The 24,221-nt window shown below is 53.2% G+C and overlaps 1 protein-coding gene and 1 long non-coding RNA gene across 6 annotated transcripts in view; one reads left to right on the top strand and one right to left on the bottom strand.

Moving 5' to 3' along the window:
* Window positions 1-12,251, top strand: part of LOC137760051 (uncharacterized) — an 18,411-nt gene extending 6,160 nt beyond the window's left edge. The window contains exon 3 of the long non-coding RNA XR_011073233.1: window positions 11,817-12,251. This is a non-coding gene — a long non-coding RNA (uncharacterized lncRNA). The remainder of the gene's footprint in view (window positions 1-11,816) is intronic.
* Window positions 214-24,221, bottom strand: KANK2 (KN motif and ankyrin repeat domains 2). 5 transcript variants are annotated; one of them, XM_068536949.1, is made up of 13 exons: window positions 24,201-24,221; window positions 22,316-22,540; window positions 21,198-21,313; window positions 19,524-20,735; window positions 10,136-10,309; window positions 9,938-10,040; window positions 8,893-9,144; window positions 8,166-8,253; window positions 7,386-7,605; window positions 6,385-6,527; window positions 3,894-4,094; window positions 3,725-3,814; window positions 214-2,285 (listed from the first exon to the last, which is right to left on the bottom strand). In XM_068536949.1, exons 3-13 carry the CDS (start codon window positions 21,232-21,234, stop codon window positions 2,232-2,234), a joined length of 2,574 nt encoding a protein of 857 aa, XP_068393050.1. In that variant the 5' UTR covers window positions 21,235-21,313; window positions 22,316-22,540; window positions 24,201-24,221; the 3' UTR covers window positions 214-2,231. The 5 variants fall into 5 exon arrangements, with proteins under 5 accessions (XP_068393050.1, XP_068393051.1, XP_068393049.1 ...); XM_068536950.1 differs by lacking the exon at window positions 24,201-24,221 and adding an exon at window positions 24,007-24,107 and having other exon boundaries at window positions 21,198-21,350; XM_068536948.1 differs by lacking the exon at window positions 24,201-24,221 and adding an exon at window positions 24,007-24,107.

The following is a 24,221-nucleotide window of genomic DNA, read 5'->3' as shown; positions in this document are numbered from 1 at the left end:
GTTGATTTACATCTAAATGGAAATCGCCGCTGGTGGCTAGTGGCTATAGTATTGGACAGTGCCAGTGTAGGGCAGAGCATAAGGGCGTTTATTGTAATATTCTTGTCACCTTTCTGTAGCTTGGAACATTGTTCAGATAAGTCCATTTTAAAAAAGAGATCTATTTTAAAACCTCAAGAGGAGTAGAGTAAGACAAAGACCAGACACAGATGCTTTGGCATAATCATAAGGTAGCTTTATTAAATTCCTTTACTTTCTAAAAAACGATTACAAAAAGGGATACTTCATTTAAGTGTAATACTGTCTTTATGGACGTACCGTGGTTGGAAAGTGAAGTTAAAGGTCATGAATACACGTGAGAAGAGAGTGGGGATCAGAGGCAGGACCCCCTGTAGCCTACCATGCCAAGTCCAGTGGGTAAGCTGGGGAGAAGGGAACACAGGGATAACTATGGACTTATAGGGGGTGTCAATGAACTGCTTCTAAAAGCTTAAAATAAACGCACCCACCAGCTCCAGGGCCAGACACGCAGGCACATTAACTCTTGTACCGCTTCTCAAAGCTGCCCAAAGCTGTGGCCTTCTGTCAGTGGTCATCCCCAGTCAGCTTGGGTTTCGTTTCCTTGCCATTTACACATTTACACACACACACACACACACACACTGGGGTGTCTCTCTTCTTTGACCATTCAAGCTCTTTTGTCTTAGGTACCATCCCTTCCATCAAAATCAAAGCAAGCCAGACTCCATCAAGCCAGGAAACCTACTTTTCTAGGAGAGAAGCCAGCACTTGGCTTTACTGAATGAACGTGTAAGCGCCGAGGGCTTGCTCTGTCCTGCTGGGGTTTTGGCTTCCTCCCCAGCAGCTAAGCTGAGAACTGAACAAGAGAGGGCAGGACACCTAAGGACTAGGGATCTTACTCCCTGGTCACAAGGCACTTTTCGAGGCTCGGAACCTGTCCTCCTTCCCCCCTCCTTTTTTTTTTTTTTTTTTTTTTTGGTCACAAAAGGAAGGAACAGGAAAGAAAACTTTGTTGAGATTCTGGGGACAAAATAGGCCATGCAGGAAACTACGTGTGTCGGGACAGCCCCGTTTCCAGCAGGCTCCGTTCCAGGCAGCTCTGGAAAGCCTGTATGTTGTTAAAAAAAAAAAAAAAAACAACCAGCTGGCCCTTGTTTGGTTTTCGGCAAAGCCCTGTCTCTTTAAGTTTGCACTGGGAGCCCTTGGGGGCAGCCAACTTTTAATCGAGCACACATGGAGTTTTTGGAACTGGTCCTATGCTTTGCCAACAATCTCATGCCCTGTTTTCTTTCCTTTGAGGAGAGAACTTCTGGAGTCTGGGGAGAAAAAGGATGGCCCCGTTACTGGCGTTCTAAGCCTAGGGATGCAGGGACCACTCTGGGGACCGGATTCATTTCCTGCGTCTCCACATCTAAAGGATTTTCTAGGAAAATGAGTATTTGCCAGGGCCCCCATGTGGGGAGGGGATGGATTTCTGGGTAATCTCTCGATATGAACTACTTGCACACCTCGGCTGCTGGGTCCTGAGCCCCCCACCTGAATGGGGGCGTGGGAGACGCTGGCAGTGGCAACATGAAGGCAGAAGAAACGACTAAACTTCCTGCCCCGGGTGACAAAGACAGGGTCTGCTTTGTGAAGAGACCAGAAGAAAATTCCACCAAGAAAGCCGTCTGGGGAGGGGGAAGTGGACAAAATGCTATTATATACCAAACAATTAAATGTAGGGGAGCGAGCGGGGGGCGCATTAGGCCACTCCAGACGTGCTCCGTGCGTAATCACATTGAGGATTAAAATGAAAATATGCGATTCCAGTGACTTTCAAATTTTCCCCCCTTCCCCAAACATGATTCAGAAATACAATATTTTTCCCTCTCACCCTCCTCCATCCTTAATTGCCAGTTGATTGTTCTCAGCGTTCTTCGCAAACCCACGCCCCAGCATCAGCCACTGGCGCCAATTTATATAAGAATTTAGCTTCGGTCTGCACTGCGGCTGCTTTGAACCGGGGTACTGGGAAAAACCTGCTTTCGGCTGAAGTCTCAGCGTTGTTGGGGGCTCCCTGGGGAAGCAGAAGAAAACCCCACTTGCATTTGAGACTTGGGCCTTGGTGGGTAGAGTGGGGGCCGGCCAGGGAGGGGATGAGGGACCAGGGATGGTTCGCTCTGGGGCTGCCTGGCCCCCGGGAGAGGCGCCTCGGGCCCCTCTCACGGCTACTCTTCTGCAGAGGATGACGCAGGACTCTCTTCATCCGACATCGGGGCAAACTGAAACGAGAGGCAGAATTCCTTTTGTTTGGCATCCTTTCCTGTGCTATGAGGCGCCGACTTTGTTGGCTGGCCCCGCGCCTGCAGTGAGTGAACAAGAGGCCTTGGTTTCTTGGCCTCAAGGAGGTGACGTTGGGGAGATGTTTCGGAGCAGCACACAGATGAATGCAGTGGAGGGTTCTTCCTGAGGGATAAGGGGTGGAAGGCAATGAAAGTGGAGAGCGGGCGGTTGGGGAGGGTGACGTCTGAGCTGAAGGATGTTAGGGGTCCAGCCAAGGGGCAGGGCGTTCCAGGCAGAGGAAACAGCAAGTGCAAAAGCCCTGAGGCAGGAGCAGCGATCAGGCCAGTGTGGCTGGAGCAGAGTGAGCGAGGGGGAGAGGAAAGAGAGTGGGGGGAGGTGAGGGGTGTTGAGCCAGGGCTTGGTGGGCTCTGGAGATGACTTTTGCTTTTTTTTCTAAGTGGGGTGGGAGCCACAGAGGGCTGTGAGCAGAGGAGGGGTGTACCCCGACTCAGGTGCTCACAGTGGCCTCTGGCCGCTGTGGGGAGAACAGGGCGGAGGGGACAGTGAGGGTGGGAGCCAGGGAAGCAGAGCGGAGGCAGCGGCAATGGTCCAGGGGGACAATGATGGAGGAGTGGGATTCATCCCTCAGGAGCCCTGGAAAGCAGGACCCCGTATCAGACAGCAGGACACCACCCAGCCCCATCACCCCCCCCCATTTTCCAGTTGAGGACATGGAGGCCCACAGCTGATCCCAAGGGGATCCCCTGAGCACCACGACTGAGGCTCAGGGGTCCTAACACCCTACGGAGTGAAGACGGAAAGACTCGGAGCCTCAGGAAGAAGCTGGAAGCCAGTCAGGAGCCAAATGGCTTAGGTCTCAGCAACCTTTTCTCTCCTAGACCATTCGGGGAATCGCTGTGGTTGACGCCCACCACGCCACCCTTGAACCTGGCCCCAGACGTGCCTGGGGAGGCCGGGGCAGGTACAAGGTAGGGGTGAGGAGGAGGGGGCAGAGCGGCTCCTGCCCGTGATCTGGATTCAGACCCCGAGGTCTCTCCGCCCCTTCCTGTCTGTGAGACTTTGGGCCAGGAATGTAACCATTCAAAGCGTCAGCTTCCCCACCTGAAAAATGGTAATAGTAACAGTACTTTATGCAACTGAATTGGGTTATTGTGGAAGGTTCCAGAAATCATGCTTGGGAGGCACGCCAAAGTCCTCTGTGTGGTAATTAAGAGCATGATTTGGAACTAGACAGATCCGGGTTCGAATACCGTGATGCCAGCCATAACCAAGCAGTCTCAGCTCTCGTGCCTTATTTCCTCACGGGGGCACCATGAAGGTTCAACAAGCAGCTGACCATGCAGCCCTTGGGATGGTCCCCGTACACCATCCCTCCCCAGAGCCCCGCACCCCCTGCCCTGCCCCGGCCGAGACTCACCGAGCACTTGATGTTCATGCGAGAGTACAGCATGGATGCAATTTCACTGTGTCCTGCATCCAAGGCCACCATCAAAGCCGTGCTCCCGTCCTGCAAAGCATCAGTTGCTATGCTGACACCCTGCGCCATGTTCCCGCCCTCCCCGGACTGCGCCTGGGTGGGGACTCACGCGGTCGGTGATAGAGATGTCGCAGCTGGGCACAGCCAGCAGCAGCGCCGTGATCTCCTTGTGGCCGTGCTCGCAGGCACACATGAGGGCCGTGGAGCCGTCATCATCTTGGACGTTGACGTCCGCCTCGCAGGCAAGCAGGGCTTTGACCACGTCCACCCGCCCGTGGCTGACCGCCAGCATCAGGGCTGTCTGCCCCGCCTGGGTAGGGCAAGAAACAGCTTATGGATCATGCAGGCCCCAGAGCGTGACACCCCTGCTCCGGAACCATCCATGGTTCCTGAGTACTCTGACGCTAACAGCACCTCCACTCGCGGGCCTCCTTCTGTATCTCAAATAATCCTTCCTACCACTGGGCCTTTGCACTTGCTGATCCGTCTTCCTCCTGCTGGCTCCTCCCTCAGGTCTCAGCTTAAATGTCTCCTCCTCGGGGAGATGCTCTGTGCCTCCCCACCCCTATGCCCACTTAAATCAGATTCCTAACTCACAGGTGCAAACGTAAGTAAAATGTGTTGAGCTAAGAGTTGTACACTTTTCTGTCTGCCAGTTAAACTTCACTGTAAAAAAAAAGTCAACGTCCATCAGTGGATGAATGGATAAAGAAATTTATATATCCATACTACAGAACATGATTCATCCTTGAAAAGAAATGAAGGCCTGAAGCATACTGCAACGTGGGTGAACCTTGAAAATCTTATGCTTCATGATAGGAGCCAGACACAAAAGGACACAATACTACATGATTCCATTTATGTAAAATATCCAGAACAGGCAAATCCATAGAGACAGAGAGCAGACTGGGGGTGGCCAGGGGCTGGGGAAGTGGGGATGGGAGTGACAGCTGTGGGTGCCGGGTCTCCTATCAGGGTGTAAAGATGTTCTGGAGGTAGACAGAGATGGGGATTGCACAGCATTATGGATCGATTTGTTCACTTTAAAAGGGTTAATCTTATGTGCATTTCACCTCAATTTTTAAAAAAGTAAACCACCTGGGCATACATCTGGAAGGACGAAAACTCGAATTCAAAAAGATACATGCACCTGACTGCTCATAGCAGCACTTTTACAGTAGGCAAGACTTGGAAGCAACCTGTCCATCGACAGATGAATGGATAAAGATGTGGTACATATATACACAATGGAGTATTACTCAGCCATAAAGAAGAATGAAGTAATGCCATTTGCAGTAACATGGATGGACCTAGAGATTACCATACTAAGCGAAGTAAGTCAGAGAAAGACAAATATGATCATATGATACGACTTACATGTGGAATCTAAAAAAATGACACAAATGGACTTATTTACAAAACAGAAACAGACTCACAGACATAGAAAACAAATTTATGGTTACCAAAGGGGAAAGGTGGGGGGAGGGATAAATTAGGAGCTTGGGATTAACAGATACACACTACTATATGTAAAACAGATAAAACAACAAGGTCCTACTGTATAGTACAGGGAACTATATTCAATACCTAGTAATAACCTATAATGGAAAAGAATCTGAAAAAGAACATATATATAAAGCTGAATCACTTTGCTATACACCAGAAACTAACACAACGCTGTAAATCAACTATACTTCAATTAAAAAAAAAAAGTAAACCACCAAGAAAAAAATTTTAATTAAAAAAAAAAATCAGTAAAACAGCAAGGAGGGTCTGCCTGTTTCGCAACATGGCAGCACCTCCCCCTTTTCCTTCGCTGCCCTAAGGCTGCTGCTAATCTCTCCCCTCCTCGCTGTCCCCACGGGGTCCTGGCTGCCCTGCTCTTCTGCCCAGACACCCATCCATGCCCCAGTCACCTCCACAGTCTCCCAGCTTCTGCTCCCCAACATACAGCCGAAGGGAGATTCCAAACCAGAAAGCAGCCCTCGCTCCTGCCCTGGTGGCTTCCCGCAGCCCTGAGTCCAAACCCCCGCTAAGCCTCCAATGCTCGGGCTCCTGGAGCTCCTGGCTGGCTAGTGAGCTTTGGGAGGGTGGGGACTGTGCCTGCTTGTCCAACATTTAAGTCCCCAGCGTCCGGATGCTGGTCAATGAATTACCAAGCAGGATGTGGGATGGTGTCGGCTTAAGAAAAGCTGAGGACCCCCATGTCTTCCCACACCCCCATTTCCACCATGAGGTCCTGTATCAGAGGCACCCTGGCAGGCAGGTCATTAAGAATGGGGCTCTCGGGACTTCCCTGGAGGTCCAGTGGTTAAGACTCTGTGCTTCCACTGCAGGGGGCGCAGGTTAGATCCCTGGTTGGGGAACTAAGATCCCGCATGCCCTGTGACACGGCCAAAAAAAAAAAAAAAAAAAGAATGGGGAGCTAGACCCCCAGGTTCAAGTCCCCCCTCCTCTAGTTTGACCCTGAGGAAATGAATACGTCTCTGAGCCTTGGTTTCTTTGCCTGTGGAGTGGGGATTCTCCCCTTGGGCTTGGGTATGGCCAGGACTTAATAAATGGGAAGAGTTATCCCGGTCTGCAGCGCCGAGGGCCCGTACCTGGCTGGCTTTGGCATTGACATCGCCGAGCCGGAAGAGCTGCAGGACAGTCTCGATGTCATGCTGGGTCTTCAGGGTGGCCAGGGCGGTGAGCATGATGGGGCTGTAGCCGGCGCGGTTCTGCTTATCCACCTGGCAGACACCTGACGGGAGGGGACCAGAAGGACATCAGGCCTCACACACCCCTGATGCTGGCCAGGTCTGCCTTAAGGCTGGGGGAGGGTCCCCGAGGACCGGGCCATGTCTCCGCCATCAGACTGGAAGCCTTGTTCACGACCATAATGGGCACTGGGTATCATGCCTCCTCCAGCAGTCTAGGCCTGGCCTCATTACTCCTTTTTCTTGGACTGAGAACCCCATTCTGGCCTAGGGTCTCCATCTCTATTATGGGAGGGGCTCCTAAAGGTGTAGACTGTGCCTCGTCCATCAGACTGGGGCCCCCTGGATCCTGGCAGCCACATTTAGGGCTGAAAGTAGGAGCTGTGTCTCCCCCATTGATCTGGAAGAGTCCCTAGTCAGTCTCCTTCATGAGACTGTGGGCTCTGCCTCCTTCATCAGACTGACTAGGGGGCTTCCTTCATCAGACTGACTAGGGGGCTATGTCTTCCCCATTACACTAAGGGAAAGCAAATTTCTTCATGTCGAATTGAGGACCACATCTTCTCTCCAAGCCCCAGGCCAGAAGCCACATCCGTGTCCTTCCCTCAGACTAGGGTTCCAGAGGTGTCGCCTTCATTATACAGGGGTCATGGTGGGGGGGGAAGGGCCACATGTTTTCCGTAAGACCATGTCTGCCTTTTCCAGTACACCGGGGCCACAGGTGGGGCCTGTATCCCCCTCACCTCAGACTGGGAGTGCAGCGTCTCCCCCATCAGACGGGGAGGGCGGCGTCTCCCCCATCAGACCGGGAGGGCGGCATTTCCTCCATCAAACTATGAGGGTGGCCTCCCCCACAGACCAGGAGGGTAGCGTCTCCGCTGGCCCTGCCCCGCCGGGCTCACCGCTGTCGAGCAGCTGCCGCACCACAGGGAAGTTGGCGTGGGACACGGAGTAGTGCAGCGCAGTGTTGCCGTTGCTGTCGGCGATGTTGACCACGTAGTCCAGCAGCCGCGCCGACATGGCCCGGAAGGTGACCAGGTGGCGCCGCACAAGCTCCGGGTGGGCATCGCTGCGGCAGGCCAGGCGCAGCCACTCCTGCAGCACCGTGGTGTAGGCCACTTTCTGGATGCAGATTGGGAAGGAGAGGGGTGTGAGGGCCACGGAAGCCCACCCCATCCCAGACGAAGCCCCGCCAAGGGGAGTGCAGACACCCCCACCCCGAACCCGAGCCTTGAGGGGAAGCATGGGCGCCCCACCCCAGTGAGCCCCCCTGGAGGAACATGTAGTGTCCCCTGCTCTGGACAAGAACCCTAAGGGAAGTGTAGACACTGCAGTACCAGGCACGCCCCCAGGAGAAGGTGTGAGCATCTCCACCCTGGACGTGACCTTCAAAGGCAAGTGTAGACACCCATCAAGGGAAATATGGCAGCCCCTTCCCTCAAGCCCCCGACGGAACAGGAACCAAGGCTGAGTTTGCCGGCGGGCAATCATCCTTGGCCCCTCCCTGGAGCCTCTCCAAAGACCAAGACTCAAGCCTCGGAGCCCCCCACAAGCTCCCAGCTAGGATCCTGGGGTCCCCATGATCCAAAGCACAAGGAGACACTGTGGACAAGGAGAAGCCAGGGTGAGGGTGGAAGGGACAAAGCCCCCCCGCCCCTTTCAGGCCCAGGGCCCCACCGTACCAGCTCCCGCTCGGTGAGGGCATTGGGGTTCTCCAGGTACTTCTCCAGGGCCAGGCAGGCTGAGATGAGGTCGGGGCTGAGCTCCATCCTGCCGGGGGCAGACAAACGGGGAGTTGATCTTGGGCGCACCCACCTCAGCCTCCTGGGTGCCCCCCACTCCCCACATCCAGCTGGGGTGCTCGGAGAGGCCCTCAACACTCTCCACCAAGGCACTCACCCAGTCCTGCCAGGGCTCACCTGAGTGGTAGAACCTCAGACCCCCTTCCCCGGGGACATAATTTTACACACCACCCCAAGGGGCAGACATGGGGAGCACACAGACCCCAAGAGAAAGTGGACACGTGGGCCAAGATTTATTCCAAGTGGCCAGTGGCAGATGGAAAATCTTTCTCTGAGGACAGATTTTTTTTTTTTTTATCGGGGGAAAAAAAAAGAGACATACACAGGATGGACAGGTGTGGCAAATGTCCCAAAGAAGGTGGGTGGCTTAAGGACAGACTTGGTCTGCCCCTTAAACCCAAACCTGAACAGCCCAAATTGCCCCCATCAGGCCCTTTATCAAAGCCTCCGGACCTTCAGATGCCCAGAAGGAGAAAGTGCTTGTTCACTAATTAAGACTAAGGTGGGCATGACTGATGGGAGGTTCCCTCAGAGGGTTTGAATGGTGGGATCTGAGGCAGAGGTCACCCCAGGCCCTGCCTAAATCCCTCCCACACAGAAAACTGACCGGATCTCCTCTTCTGTACTTGATCCCGACGCCCCCTCAGCTGTGGGTGCCTGCTGAGACTCCCGGGACAGCTGGCACTCCTCCCGGCTGGTCTTGGCCTTTGCCGTCTCCTTGGGCCTGAGCTGGGGGGCTTCAGCCACACTCGGAACCCTCTCCTCCGGCTCTGGGGCCTCGTTCTCTGTACTCTCATTGTCCGAGAAGTTCTCCGCTGTGCTGGAATCCTCGGATGAGGACTCATACCTGGGGGAGACGCTGCAGGTGGTGGGGGAGGGGCACTTGACCTCTCTGGGCCTCAGTTTCCCCATCTGTTAAATGGGGGTAATGGCAGTATCTAGCTCACAGGGCTCCAGGGATGCAGCTTATAGCACCTGGCACACAGTAAATGATCAGTAAACACTGGCTGTGATTGTGATCATGCTTGGGGGGGCCAGGGAGGGACGTTGCTTTTCCCTTCCACCCTTTGGTACCTCTTACACTTTGCTCCTTACACAGGTGTTATACTGATTCAGACCCTTGCCCCACTGCAAATAGGACCCTCATGCTTCTTGCTACCTCCAAACACATCTAAACTTCTGGGCCTGGCATTCAAGGCCCCCAACTGGCCCGGTTCCCCAGGCCTCCCATTTTTCACGTTCACTGCTTCCTCCCACCCCTGAGCCTTTATCCAGGCTGTGCCCTCCACCAGGAGACCCCCACCCCTCCCACTCTGCACCTCGCAAGCTTCTGCTTGTCCTGCAGCACATGTGTTCCCCTCCGTCAGTTATTTCCCTGGGCCCCCCACTGCCTGAGCATCCCCCATCATTGCTCCAATCATGTTGTGTTGGGATCGCCTATTAGGGCCCAAGATCGCAGTGGACCAGGAGCTCCATCAGGGCAGGGAGCCGAGTCCGGCACCTCCCGAGGGGTAGTGTGGTGCAGTGGTTGCAGCACAGGCTCTGGAGCCAGCCCACGGGGCCTCGTTGTGCCTCCGTTTCCTCATCTGTCTACCGTGCTTTGGATAAATGAATGAACCAAAAAGTGAGGGGCTCAGACCAGGTTCTCTCACCTGCCATTGACCCCCACGAACTGGAGGCTCCTCTGGTGGGTCTCAGGGTCTGTGGGCTCCTCTTTCCGCTTCATGATGGACGGCACACCTGCCTGGGGCCCTCCTGGTGGGGGAGCGTGGTGTCGTGAGGGTCTCCCAAAGCCAGACCCCATGCCGGGCCTCTGGCACCTGACCCTCTCAGTGGCCACCCCCATTTACCTGCACCCCCGGCCTCCTCTGACTCCGACTCCTGCAGGGCTGCTTGCCTGGTGGGCTCCCTGTTGGTGGTGTCGTGGGCAGGCACCAGGCCTGTGTTCTTCTCTGGCTGCGCCGGGGAATCCCCCTCAGACTCCGGGGGTGACAAGGATGACTCTGCAGGAGCCTGTGGGAGACCTGAAGGGGCAGGAAAAGAGGCGCTTACTGTGGGTAACAATAGCAAAACAAGAACAGTAACAATAGCTACCTCCTTGGGGGGGGGGGTCACATACCCCAGGCCAGGTGCTCCAAGGGCTAATTCTTGCATTATTTCATCAAATCTTCCCAGCCCGTGCAGAAGTTGGATTATTACCGATGAGGAAATAGGGGCACAGAGATTGCCTGAGGTCACCCAGCAAACAAGTGGCAGAATCCATTCCAACCCTGGTTTGTTGCCTGCCTCGCAGCTGGTCAGGGTCAGGGAAGACTACGTGACCCCATAATCCTGGCTTGTGACCCCCTCCGACTTCATACTGAGTGTTGTCTGGAAACTATAGCCAAGCATAGTGGTCATGGTCGGGACTCATCTCTCCCACAGAAGAGTTGTGTGACCTCAGGCAAGTCACTTAACCTCTCTGTGCCTCGGACAAGCACCATTTCCTACATCATGGCATTGTGCAGACTAAAGACAGTAACGTGAGGGAGAGAGCTTAGAACAACACCTGGACATCAAGAGCACCTGAAGAGCATTTGTTAATTCAAGAGAATTGTAAACTATATTTTGATAAGATTTAATATTATACTTTTTTTTAACAGAAGTAGGGTTGTGCTGTAGATAACATTTTGTATTTCACTTCCTTCTTCTTTACTTAACATAAAGCAGGGGACTTCCCTGGTGGCGCAGTGGTTAAGAATCCACCTGCCAATGCAGGGGACATGGGTTCGAGCCCTGGTCCCGGAAGATCCCATATGCCGTGGAGCAACTAAGCCCGTGTGCCACACCTGCTGAGCCCACGCGCCTAGAACCCATGCTCCACAACAAGAGAAGCCACCGCGATGAGAAGCCCGCGCACCACAACGAAGACCCAACGTAGCCAAAAAATAAATAAGTAAATAAATTAAAAAAAAGAAATTAAGCAGGTGTTCCTTTTAATAATCACGAAAAAGAAACAATAAGGGCTATTAGAAAATGAAAACTAAAACCCCACCCAGGTGGAGTTTCAGTTTGGGCCAATGAAAAAGTTCTGGGAATGGAGGGTGGGGACAGTTGCACAACAATGTGAATATGCTAAATGCCACTGAGCTGGACACTCAAACATGGCTAAAATGATACCTTTTATGTTATGTGTATTTTATCATCATTAGAAAAAACCCTGCCCAGTTTGGTCTGAGAACAAAGGTGACATTATAGGACCTGGGTCCCGAGGGTGCCCACTGCACAAATGGGAGTGGCCTTGGCAGACAGCTCCAGCCCCGGATCACCATCCTGGAGCTAGAAACAAAAGTCCAGTTGCCACTTGGAGTGGCTGCCCTGGTCTTGGAACCCACTCAGGTTCCCCCCCACAACCCCTGCCCCGGCCAGGCCACGTGTGGCTTCTGTGTCACCACTTCCCCAGGATGTCCCCTTCCTGCCAACTGGCCAGGGGCTCTGCAGACCAATTCATTTTAATTCCCTTTAACAGTTAACTTTTTTTGACATCCACAGTAACTACTTCCTCAAGTCCATGGGCGACACTCAACTTGAGCTAAGAACGGGGAGTAAACACTCAGCAGAAGTAAAGCACATCGAACGGATAAGACATTGGCCATAAATGCTTCTGACAGCGCCCCAGCCCAGTCGGGCCAGGCGGATTCCTGAGCGGGGAGCTCCAACTCCCATGGGGAACCAAGAGCAAACACCGGGTTTTTATGTGAATCTCCAGATTTTTTTTTAAACCTTGTCAATAAATTCACATCAAACAAACAAACAAAAGCACTATGTGAGTGGAATGTATCAGGAGGCAGATGGGCCACTTCACAGTCTCACTGTTGCCCGAACTCAGGCCTCCTGATGTAAACACCTGGGAGGTTTGTTACTCAGCAAATCAGACTATGCTCAGTGAAAGAAGCCAGTCACAGAAGGACAAATACTGCATGATTCCACTTATATGAGGTTCCTAGAGGAGTTAAATCCATAGAGACAGAAAGTAGGATGGTGGGTACCAGGGGCTGGGGAAGGGGATGGGGAGTGAGTGTTTAATGGGGACAGAGATTCAGTTTGGGAAGATGAGAAAGTTCTGGACACGGATGGTGGGGATGGTTGGACAGCAGTGTGAATGTGCTTATTGCCACTGAACTGGACACTTAAAAATGGTTAAGAGAGTAAGTTTTATGTTATATGTATTTTACCGCAATTTTTTAAAATGTGGAAAAAAAAAAAAAGTGAAGTGGTGCAGCTCTATGGCCCGTTCTGCCCGGAGGGAAAAGCATGGCTCCTTCCAGCTTGAGAAGTTCAAGGTCAGACACTGTAACACTAAAATAACAATAACAAAACTGATAACAGTTATTGTTGTTATTCTACTGGGAGATGGAGCAAACTGTTACCAAAATTTATAAGGAAGAACAAAAGTCCATGGCCAGCTAATTTTACAAAAATGGGCAGGGATGGGGAAGCTGGCTTAGGAGAGAGTAACACATATTCCCAAAGTCACAATAATCAAATCAGCAGGGCATGGTTGCAGGAAGAAATGGGCCAAAGGAAAGGAGATCCAGCACAGACCCTGTCTGAAAGAACTTGGGGTAAAGCAGAGGGCTTTCCACAAATCAGTGGTCAAGGGTGAGCTCTGTGGGGTGGTGTAGGGAAAGCAGCTTACTCTGCCCAAGAAAAATCAGGCTGGATCCCTACCTCACACCTTATGCAAAAAATAAACTCCGAAGGACTAATATGAAGGCACAATGACAAAGCTACAGGAAGAAAATGTGGCAGAATATCAGTGGCCTCAAGAAGGGGAAAGATCCCTTTAAAAAAACGCTCTGAGCATTAACCATATATGAAAAGTATGAGGTGATCTCACTTAAATGTGGAATAAAAAAAATGAAAACAAAACAAAAAAACTCATAGATACGGAGAACAGATTGATGGTTGTCAGAATCAGGGGATGGGTGGGATGGGTAAAGGTGGTCCAGAGGTACAAACCTCCAGGTATAAGATACAGGCATACTGTCTTTTAGTGGGCTTCACTTTACTGTGCTTCGAAGATACTGCATTTTTTTACAAATTGAAGGTTTGTGGCAACCCTGCATCAAGCAAGCCTATTGGCACAATTTTTCCAACAGCATTTGCTCCCTTTGTATCTTTGTGTCACATTTTGTTAATTCTCACAATATTTCAAGCTTTTTCATCATTATTATATTTGTTATGGTGACCTGTGATCAGTGATCTTTGACGTGACTATTGCAAAAAGGTTACGACTTGCTGGAGGCTCAGATGATGGTTAGTGTTTTTTAGCAATAAAGTATTTTTTAATTAAGGTATGTACATTATTTTTTTAGACATAATTCTATCGCACACTTAATAGACTACACTACACTGTAAACATAACTTTCATATGCACTTGGAAACCAAAAAATTGTGTGACTCGCTTTATTGCAGGGGGTCTAGAACCGAACCCGCAATATCTCTGATGTATATTTGAAAGTTGCTAAGAGAGTAGATCTTAAAAGTTCTCATCACAAGAAAAAAAAAACTGTAACTCTGTGAGGTGACGGATGTTAATTAAACCTATTGTGGTAATCATTTTGCAGTATATACATATATCCAATCATTAATTTGCACACTTTAAATCGATATGTTATATGCCAATTATATCTCAATAAAGCAGAAAATATCAAAAATTAAAAAAAGAAAAATACGATGGGTTTAACTACATCAACATGAAGATTTCTATTTGGTTAAAAAAAAAAAAACTCTTAGACAAAGTTAATCTACAGAAGAATACAAGCTGTGGGAAGATAGTCATAATACCAAAAACAGGCAAGGGATTACCTTCTAGAATAGGAATAAACAAAATTTTTCTGTAAAGGGCCAGAGAGTAAATATTTTTGGCTATGTGGTCATAAGGTCTGCTGCAAATAGTACAAAAGCAGCCCTAAACAGTACATAAATGAATGGGCGTGGCTGTGTTCTAATAAGTTAGAATTTCATATAATTTTGCTCATATCACACAACGTTATTCTTCTTTTCACATTGTTCAACCATTTAAAAACATAAAAACCATTCTTAGCTCATGGGCTATATAAAAACAGGCAGTGGGCTGGATTTGGCCCTGCAGGCTGTAGTTTGCCAACCTCTATTCTGAAATATGCCAGGAACATCTCAAACTTGCCCAAAGAAAAATGGACAAAGGCTACAACTAAGCAACTCACCAGGGATTCTTGTTAAACTTATATGGTGATGCTCAGCCTCACCAGAAATCAAAGGAATGCAAATTAAAACAAGGAGATATGAAACGAACGCAACATTGTAAAACAACTATACCCCAATTAAAAAAAAAAAAACAGGGCTTCCCTGGTGGCGCGGTGGTTGAGAATCTGCCTGTTGATGCAGGGGACACGGGTTCGAGCCCTGGTCTGGGAAGATCCCACATGCCGTGGAGCAACTAGGCCCATGAGCCACAACTACTGAGGCTGCGCGTCTGGAGCGTGTGCTCCGCAACGAGAGGCCACGATAGTGAGAGGCCCGCGCACCGCGATGAAGAGTGGCCCCCGCTCGCCGCAACTGGAGAAAGCCCTAGCACAGAAACGAAGACCCAACACAGCCATAAATAAATTAATTAATTAATTAAAAAAAAAAAACAAAAACGAAAAAAAACAAGCAGATACCACCTTGCACCAGTGTCAAATGGGCAAAAAATTAGAAAGATAGGTAAAATTGTATGTTAGTGCAGATGTAGGGAAGTGGGCACTTCAGGCCCAAGCATGGCTGGTGGGAACGTGAACAGGGAGACCTTTTCCGAAGAGGATAAGACAAAATCTGGAGTGAAATTGTACATTCCCTGTGACCCAGCAACCCCACCAGAGGGGACATGTGAGGATGGCGCCATACTGTTCAAAGCGGCCAGGAGCTGGAAGTAACCCAGGGGCCCACGAAGGGGGGGGATCAGATAAGAAAGTATAGCACATACCTAGGGCAGAAATCCACGCAGTCATTAAAAGTGACAAACCAGATTTATAAACATCAGGGTGGAGGGTTCCAAAATAGTGTGTAGAGAGGAAAAAATAAGAAACAGAATGAGATTTTTTTCCCCTAAAGCACAATACCATTTTAGGAAATTAAACAAGCATACGGCATATTTTTCAAGAACACTCAGATATCTAAATAAGCTTCTGGAAGATGGGTTGCAAGGAAAGATATTACAGTGGGGTGGAGGTGTATGATAGAGCAGCGGTTGCTGAATCACAGCCCATGGACACGGTTTTTACATTTTTAAATGGCTGGGAAAAAAATCAAAAGAAGGATTCTCTTTGGGACACGTGAAAATAATAGGAAATTGAAATTTCAGTGTCCACACGTTGTTTTATTGGTACACAGCCATGCTCTTTCATTTATGCATTGGCTAAACCTGCTTACGTGCTACAAAGGCAGAACTGAGAAGCCAAACTCATCAAAATGTATACATTAAAAATGCGTAGTTCTTTGTATATTAAATATACCTCAATAAAGCTGGGGAAAAAAAAGAACTGCGCAGAACTGAGTTGTTGCAACAGAGATCAGATGCCCCGCAAAGCCGAAAATATTTATCAATATTTATCAACCCTCAACATTGAGGGTGGAAGACAAAGGTGAAAAAAGAATTAAAGTAAAACAGGAGAGGTGCCATACATAGCTCAGTGGGGCTGGTTGCCATGAGTCCAAGAATTAGATTAACTCAGGTTTGAGTTCTGTAAGTCCAAAAGAAGTTTTTAAAAAAATTTAAATCACTTGGCCAACCAGTACACGGAGGGTGTGTGCATGTGTGTGTGTGTGGTGTGTGTGTGTGTGTGTTTGGTAACAGACATCATGGTCCTTAAAAATGCCGTTCCAGGGACTTCTGCAGTCCAGTGGGCCCAAGTTCGATCCCTGGTCCAGTAACTAAGATCCCTGGAAGCCACTTGGCGAGTCCAAAAAAAAAGGGGGTGGTGGTGAAGGGTTCCTATAGAAGGACATTTGCATAGCATCTTTGACAGTAAAGAGTCACCTGGCTGTTAAAAAATAGCATGTCCCAAGAATTTTTTTTGGCCGTGCCTTGCAGCTTTCGGGATCTTAGTTCCCCGATCAGGGATTGAACCCACACCCTCGGCAGTGAAAGCGTGGAGTCCTAACCACTGGACCGCCAGGGAATTCCCCCAAGAATTTTTAACAATGTGATGAAATGGCCCTGGGATAATGTTAAATTAAAGAAATCAGAGAGTTTAAATCCTGGCTTTGAAAACTGTGGGCAAATTCCTTTACCTCCCGGTGCCTCAGTTTCCTCATCTGTAAAATGGAGATAAAAACACTACCCACCTCATAGCGGTGCTGGGGGTGTAAATGAATTAAAATACAAAAAGGGCATCAAATAATGCCCTGACCCATTGTAAGGGCTGCCTAAATGCTTTTAAATATAAAATAAAGCAACACAACAAATTCCATCAGCTATATGTTGCCAGACTTGAAAAATACATATTATTTTCTGCATTAAAAAAAATCAGAAGGAAAGAAGCAGAAGTGTTGACAGCAGCTGTGTCTCGGTGGTGGTGGGTTTATGGGGCTTATATTTTGTGTTCTAGATTCTTCTGTACTTTCCAAACCTTCCACAAAGAATATGAATTGCTTTCATAGGACTATGTTTCAAACAAGAGCACAGGAAATCTCAAAGCCTTGGAGAGAGCCTACTGATGCACGTGCCTGGCTACCCCTTCTCCCACTAATCTCTCTGTGGTGCCTTTGAAAGGTGAGGGGTGAATGAGACTTTATGGGGGGGTCTCCAGGCCTCTGCCTTCCCCACCCACCTTTGCCAGCCTGAGGGGAAGGCTGCCTCTCACCTTCCCTGCCCTTGACTGCAGCAAGCAAATTCTAGATGTCAGAGAGGCTGGGCTCCTTCCTGCCTCCTCCTCCAGGGAGTCCTCCCTGACCTACCCATTGAGCTGACCGACCTAAAAGAACGCATGGTCCAAACACTCATCAAGGATTTCCCTGGCGGTCCAGTGGTTAAGATGCCACGCTTCCACTGCAGGGGGCCTGAGTTTGATACCTGCTTGGGGAACTAAGATCCCTGCATGCCTTGTGGTGTGGCCAAAAAATAGAAAAACAAACACACAAACAGAAGCCACTTGTCAAGCAGCCACCCGGCTGCTTCTTTCCTTTCACATCTTGGTTCAAAGAGCAACCTACCAGCACCTGGTACCATACTGAACACTCACACCAACTGATGCATTTAAGATCACACTGATCCGGTGACATCGGGTTGTCAGGACCCCCAATTTGCAAATGTGGCACAGAGAGGTTAAACAGCTTGCTCAAGGACACAAAGCTAGGGAGCAGGGAAACCAGAATTTGAACACAGGCCACCACCCCATCCAACCACCACCCACCCCATGCCCGTTTTATTTGCTCCAAACGTGTTCTCTGAAATTATTTTTCTTCACGTGTTTTTGGTGGTCTCTTATTTGTTTATTGCAGGGGCTTTTGTCTGTCTTGTTCACTGCTGTGTCCCCAGTGCCTGGAAGAGTCTGGCACATAGCAGGCACTCAATAAATGTCTGCCGGATGAGAAGCCATCGAAATGAATTAGCACACACCAGTTCCACCCAAGCAAGGCAGAGATTAGGGCTGGCTGAAGCAAGAAGGAGTTAAGTGAGACACAAAGAAGAACTTTCTCAGGGGCGGCAGCTTGCACAGGGTGGGGACATTGCTAGGTCTGTGTGTTCTGCAGGCAGAAGGCCCCATGGTTGCCCTGAGAGGCATGTCTGGAATGGAGGTTGCCTCTCAAGAGATCCCGAGGCTGGGCAGGGCGGGGCCTCTGGCTGGGGGCCAGGGTCGCAGGGCTGGGTGTTTGGGATAGACACAGAACAGAAGGGTGGAGTCCAGAGCTGTCCAGGAACAACATGGGGAAGCAAGAAAACACAGCTGGGTCCCTGCCCCACAGCTTGTGCCCCCTGGTCCCTCCATGGGCTCTGGCCACCTGACATTCAAGGCTGGGATGGGGATATGGGCCCCACCTTTGAGCACTGCTGTAGGTTCAGAATGGCCTGGGCTTAGATCCTGGCTGTGTGACACAGGGCAAGTGAAGCTTCTCCCCAGGCCTCAGTTTCCCCAGCTATAACAAGAACTGACCTGAAAATCATTAGTAGATGAAGCAACAAGCACTGGCTAAGAAGTTACTGTATGCACTAATTCACAAGAGTCTTAGAGGTGGGGGCCATTATTATGCCACTTCACAAATAAGGAAGCTGAGGCCCAGGGAGGTGAAGCTTCTCATTCAAGGTCACACAGTAAGAAGTGAAATTTGAACCCAGGTTGCCTGGCTGCACAGCCCACCGTCTTAACCTCCTCTGTAGGTGAAACACTTATCAGAGCCCTCAGCACCAGACTGGTATTCGATAAAGAACAGCTGTTATTATTATGAATCATTCTGGCAGCTCCTCCCAGGGGCCTCAGGACTGCGGTGGTGGGACAGCTGCCATTCTGCACATCCCACATCCCCTTTCCTGGAATGAGGACTCAGCAGTTCCTCCAGAGAGCAGCCCCTTCCTCCCTCAGGACTTGGGTGGGGCTCCTCTACCCCCAGGATCTGGGCCTGGGCAGTGAGATACACAGTGATTAGCTCAGTGATGGGCATATGACCCAAGCCAGCCAAGGAGGGCCACCCCTGGGATTTGTATTGGTGCTATCTGGATTGAGGGGCTCCCTTTCCACTGAGCTGCAAGGACAGATGCCCGAAGTGGTGGGGCCACCTTTGTCTGCCTGAGAGAGAAGGCTCCAGGGTGCACAGAGGAAGAGAAAGAGGAAGTTAGTGATTCCTGAGGATATCTGAGTACCTGGATCCAGCTATGCCTGAAGCTGTCACTAAGTTACATGGACTACACATTTCCTTTTCATAGTCTGAGATTGGTTTCTGCCAATCAGGGACGATTTTTTGCCCAGCAACCAACAGCCTTGGGGACCCTCCCCCAAATACCTCCTGTTTTCTAGACATTTACAACGCGCTAGACATGAGCACACACACTTAACAGACACCCAATTTCTTCTCATGGTCCCTAGAGGTACTGAGTCAGCAGCATAAGTGTCCCCTTTTCATAGATGAAGAGACCGAGGCTCTGAGAGCTGGTAGAAGGACAGGGCTGGGGCTGGACCCCAGCATTCAGAGGAAGAAGGAGGGACCCTCCACCATCTGCCCCAGCCCACTAAGGCTCACCTGCTGCCCCATCGCAGCTGCGCTCTGTGATGCTGATCTTCTTTACCAGGTGGACGTTGCTGGTGGATGCAGGGGGTGTTGGGAACACTGTCTCTACCACCTCGTGGCTGCGGAACACAGGGGGGCTCTCGGCCCCGCTGGATGTCGCCAGGGCCCGCAGCCCTGCCCCGTAGGGCTCCAGACTCTGGGCCCGCTGTGCAGGGGCCCCCGCAGCTGTGCTGGCCGCCACCTCTACCTCCCTCGGCCCCTCCACCACCCGGACAGTGTCCACACGGACTGGACTGTCTGGTGGCGGCCAGGCCTGGGGCTGGAGGTCGGCCTGCCGGGCCTGAGCTGCCTGCAGCTCCTGGAGCGCTTTCTTGAGCTGGGTCTCCAGCACGGCGACCTTAGCGGCAAGGGCTGCCTCCCCGTCGGGCATGCCCAAGTCCCGCTCTCGGACCCAGGTGCCCACGCTCCGGGTCTCGAGCACCACCGGGTCCTCGGGGGTCTCGGGGAGGTCCAGGCAGAGCTCGCTGCGCCCCCGGGCTCCCGCCGGGTGGCCTAGGAATTTCTGGCTCTTGAGCTGCACCGTGAGCTGTCGCTTCTCCTCCTGCAGCACCGACAGCTTCACCTGGAGCACGGGGATCAGTTTCACCTGCTCCTCCAGCTGCCGCAGCTTCCGCAGGGCCCCCGCCATCTGCTCCCGCACGTGGGCCAGGTGCCCAGCACTGGGCGGCACCGGCGTGGACAGTCCCGATCCCCGCGGCGTCGGGGGTGGCAGCCCCACGCCCACCAGTGAGCTTGTCGAGCCAGCCACGCTGGGGGTCAGGGAGCCCAGGCCGGTGGGGGCGGCCGCCTGGTCCTCTAGGCGGCGACGGGCGTCCAGCAGCGTGCGCTCCACGCGCGGGTTGAAGCCGGCGCGGGTCTCCAGGGCGCCGTACTGCGGGTAGAAGCCTCGGCCGCAGTAGGAGTAGGCCGAGTGGCGGCTGTCCCCACTGGCGTTGGAGCACAGAGACTCGGTGGACGTCCACCAGGAGCCAGGGCCGCGGGGCAGGGAGCCGAGGCGGGGCCGGCGCTGCACGGCCACCCGCCGCAGTGTGTGGCCCTTCTCGATGTCGTCCACGTACTTGAGAAAGTCCAGGTCCAGGCGGTAGCCGTAGGGCGTCTCCACGGAGTAGGGCAGGTCGGGCTCCTTGGAGGGGAAGGTGGGTGGGGAGGCTGGGCCGGGGGTCCCTGGGGTGGGAGCAAAGGCCAGCGCCTCTGAACACTGCGGTCCCCTCCTCGGGGCAAACTGATGCCCCTGGGAGGGTCAAGGCTTATTTGCCCAAAGGATGGGAGCCCACTGGGTGCTCAACTGCTCAGCTGTGTCTGCGGTCTCCGAGCCTTCCCCCGCCAGGGCAAGGCCCTGTCACCCCCTCAGACCCTCCCAGGGCAGGGCTGTGCCTCCAACCTCCCAACCTCCCAAGACAGAATCCTGTCTCCCCACTCAGAGCAACCTCCTTCCCTGGAAGACCCTGTCTCTCCCATCAGACTCTCCAGGGGAGAACCAAGTTGTCCCTATTCAGGCCCTCAGGGCAGGGCTGCGTCCTACCCTCAGCCTCCTCAAGTAGGGCCCTCTCCCCTCCCCCAGGCCGTGTCTCCCCTCCCCCACCTCCAACCCCAGGGCAGGGCCCACTTCCCCGTGAGACCCCTGACCTGGGAAGGGGGCCGGCACGTGCAGGACTTGGGCCATCCTCCTGCCTGCAGACGCTCCTCGAGAGTCACCTGGGGGACTGTGAGTCAGACCACCTGCAGCACGGGCTGAGGCTTACCTGGGGAGAGGGTGTGATGAAGTCCCGAGTTGGGAATCTGCAGGGGGAGGGGAGGGGATGTGGCCACCTCTCCCCTCTGCCCCCTCCACACCCCCCCCCCAAGTTCCCCCTTCCCCTGGGCGTGGGACCCTCTCATAGGTGCACACCCAGCCTGACTGTGGAAAGGGGTGGGGAGCCCCCAGAGCCTGGAACAAAGAAACCAAAACTCAGTCCGCCCGCACATCTGTCCGGCCCCTGGACAGGCTCCAGCTGTTCCCACAGCCCCGCCTCCACAAGGCTCCCGGGCCGAGGAGGAGCCCTAAGCCTGACAAGCCCCACCTTTCCTGAGCCCCCTCCCCTTACCCCAGGCAAGAGCTGGCTGCTGGGACAGATGGGGGCTTAGGTGGACCGAGGGCTGGGGCACTCATGGGGAGACAGCCTTCCTGCAAGGCTCCGAGGAGACAGAGACACAGGGGCACAAAGAGGAATAGAGCTTAGGGTAGGGGACCCCAAAACAGAGCTGGGTCAGGCCAGGCGGTGCGGGTGGGGGCTGGTAGGGAAAGTTGGGGGGAGGCAGGGAGGAGCAAAGCCTTTCCCCTTTATGGAAACAATTTTCTCTAAAAATAAACAGTTTCGCTGCCGGGCTACACGAGAACTTCCTGCCCCCCCCACCGCCCCCCCCCCCCCACCAAGGACGCGTCCGGCTCAGGGCTGGGGGAGGCGCGGGGGGGGCGTGGCGGGGATAGAAGGCCGGGTGGAGGCCCGAGAAGTCATGGGGGTGGGGGGAGGAAGTAAGAAGGGGTGCCTGGAGGCTTCAAAGGGGAGGGACAAGCAGGGCCTCTCACTAACCTGCCCCCCCCAGCCCTGGAGGCCGGCCAGGGCACTTTTTTCCCCAACACTCCACCTGAGTTTGGCCAGTCCTTTCTGCTGTCTGACCCCTAGCCACCCTGCTGCAGAGGTCCCGGCCCATCCCACCACCAGAGAGGACCCTTTGCAAGCTGCAGGTGCTGGGGCAGTGGGTACCTGGGAGGATGGGCCAGGTGGGGCACCTGCTGGGCATGAAGGCGGGGCCGGGGCTCCAGGGGCAGCCAAGCTTCTCCTGTCTCACACCCTCCTTGCTTAGCGTCTTGCTTCGTCTCTCTCCACGTCTCTCTGTGTCTCTCCACGTCTCTGTCTCTCTGTGTCTCTCTTCACTTCTCTCTCCCTGTCTCTCCACGTCTCTGTCCTCACTTCTCTGTCTTTCAATGCCTGGAACACACAGTCACCCGATTGTAGAAAATTTGGTTTTCCAGCTGCCTGGAGGGCCATCCCATGCACAACAGGGAGGTGATCAAAAATATTTTCTGCAGGGACTTCCCTGGCGGTCCAGTGGCTAGGACTCTGCGCTTCCAATGCAGGGGGCGCGGGTTCGATCTCTGTTTGGGGAACTAAGATTCTGCATGATGCGTGGCGCGGCCGATGAAATAAAAGTGAATTAAAAAAAAGTTTCTGGGGACCTGAGAGAGACTGGAGGCAGGGACCAGGAACGGTCCCCGGTGTGAAATCCTGGAGGTGGAGGGTGTGAGGCGAATAACAGTAATAACTATAATCATCATCCCGGCAACTCATTTGATCATCATGACAACCCTACCAGGTGGGTAGTTAGCACCCTGTTTTACAGATGCGGTGTCTGGGGACACAGAAATACACAGTGACTTGCCCAGGGTCACTGAAGGGGGAATTAGCTGGGTCTGGATTTGAATCCTAAGCCTGGTAGATTCCCCCACTGCCAGCCAAGCCACCCTTAACCCCCTCGCCACATTCCTCTGCCCATTTCCCAGGCAGAGAGACTGAGGTCTGAGGGTCTCCAGCCATCTGACCGTCTTCCACGTGGGCCGGTGACTGACTCAAGGTGGAGAAAGCAGATGGTGGGGGAAAGTGTAATGGTGGTGGGTGTCTGTGGCTGAGACTCGTCTCCCTCTATAGGAGCCCTGGAGAAAGGGGAGGACACAGGATAGGACAGAGAGACGTGGAGAGAAAGGGACAGGACACTCCAAGAGGGGACAGGTGGGAGGCTCAGGGAAGGGGCGCGGGGTCCCAGGCAGGCCTGGATGGCCGGCGGGGTCTCCCTAAAGCCCCCCTCCCAGACCAGCCTGGACGTCTCTGGGGTCTTCCCGCTCCTCTCCCTGCCTCAAAGGCGGGGGCGAGGAGGACCCCGCCCCATACAGGGTAGGGGCGGGGCCTGCGGGGTCCCCAGCTAATGGCAAACAGCTGCTGCTCCCCACGCCGGCCCAGCCGCCAGGCCGAGGCCCAGCCCGGCCGGACGCCCGGACGCCTTCCCGCCGCCTGGGCCTGCCTCCGGCCCGGCCGCGTAGGAGGGCGAGGGAGGACCCGGTGGGGGAGTGGGAAGGCGGGACAGAGGTAGAAAGGAGGATGGAGACGGGAGAGGAGCAGAGGGGAGGCAGTGATGGGGCAAAGGGGCAGGGAGGTACGGATGGAGGATGGGGTTGGGGGAGAGAAGCAGGGACAGGCTCAAAGATGAGGACGGGGCAGAGGCGCGGGACCAAGACACTCAAAGTCCGGAAAGTTTGGGCACAGATGATGGAGTTGGAGGCAGCAGCTGGTAGAGACCGGCGAGATCGCGCTCCGGGGTTAGGGGTGGGGTGGGTGGGGTAGGGACCACGCTCGAACCCCGAACCGGACTCGAACCCCGACCCAGCCCGGGTCCTACTCGCCTCGCGCGCTCCGGTTGCCGCTGGTCCCAGCGTCCCGCCGCCCGTGCGTCCTCAGCGCGCCGCCGCCCGAGCGCCCGGCCCTCGGCGATAGCTCCGCCCCGCCCCGCCCCGCCCTCCGGCTGGCCCCGCCCCTCTAGTCACCAGCGGCCCGGCCACTGTGGAGGGGGATGGGGGCGGGGGGGACACGATCGCACCTGGACGGGCAGGTGTGTGTG

The sequence above is a fragment of the Eschrichtius robustus genome, chromosome 2 (assembly GCF_028021215.1).
Source record: "Eschrichtius robustus isolate mEscRob2 chromosome 2, mEscRob2.pri, whole genome shotgun sequence".
Classification (NCBI taxonomy): domain Eukaryota; kingdom Metazoa; phylum Chordata; class Mammalia; order Artiodactyla; family Eschrichtiidae; genus Eschrichtius; species Eschrichtius robustus.
Note: the sequence above shows the minus strand (reverse complement) of the source record. Positions and strands in the feature narration are given on the sequence as shown.

Excerpts from the sequence above, each read along its gene's own strand:
- KANK2 (XM_068536949.1), bottom strand. The coding sequence starts at position 21,234 with ATGGCCCAAGTCCTGCACGTGCCGGCCCCCTTCCCAG. Across the intron at positions 10,310-19,523 it reads CAGCTGCGATGGGGCAGCAG|GTCTCCCACAGGCTCCTGCA; the intron begins GTGAGCCTTAGT and ends CTGCCCCTTCAG. Across the intron at positions 3,815-3,893 it reads ACATCTCTATCACCGACCGC|GACGGGAGCACGGCTTTGAT; the intron begins GTGAGTCCCCAC and ends GATGCTTTGCAG.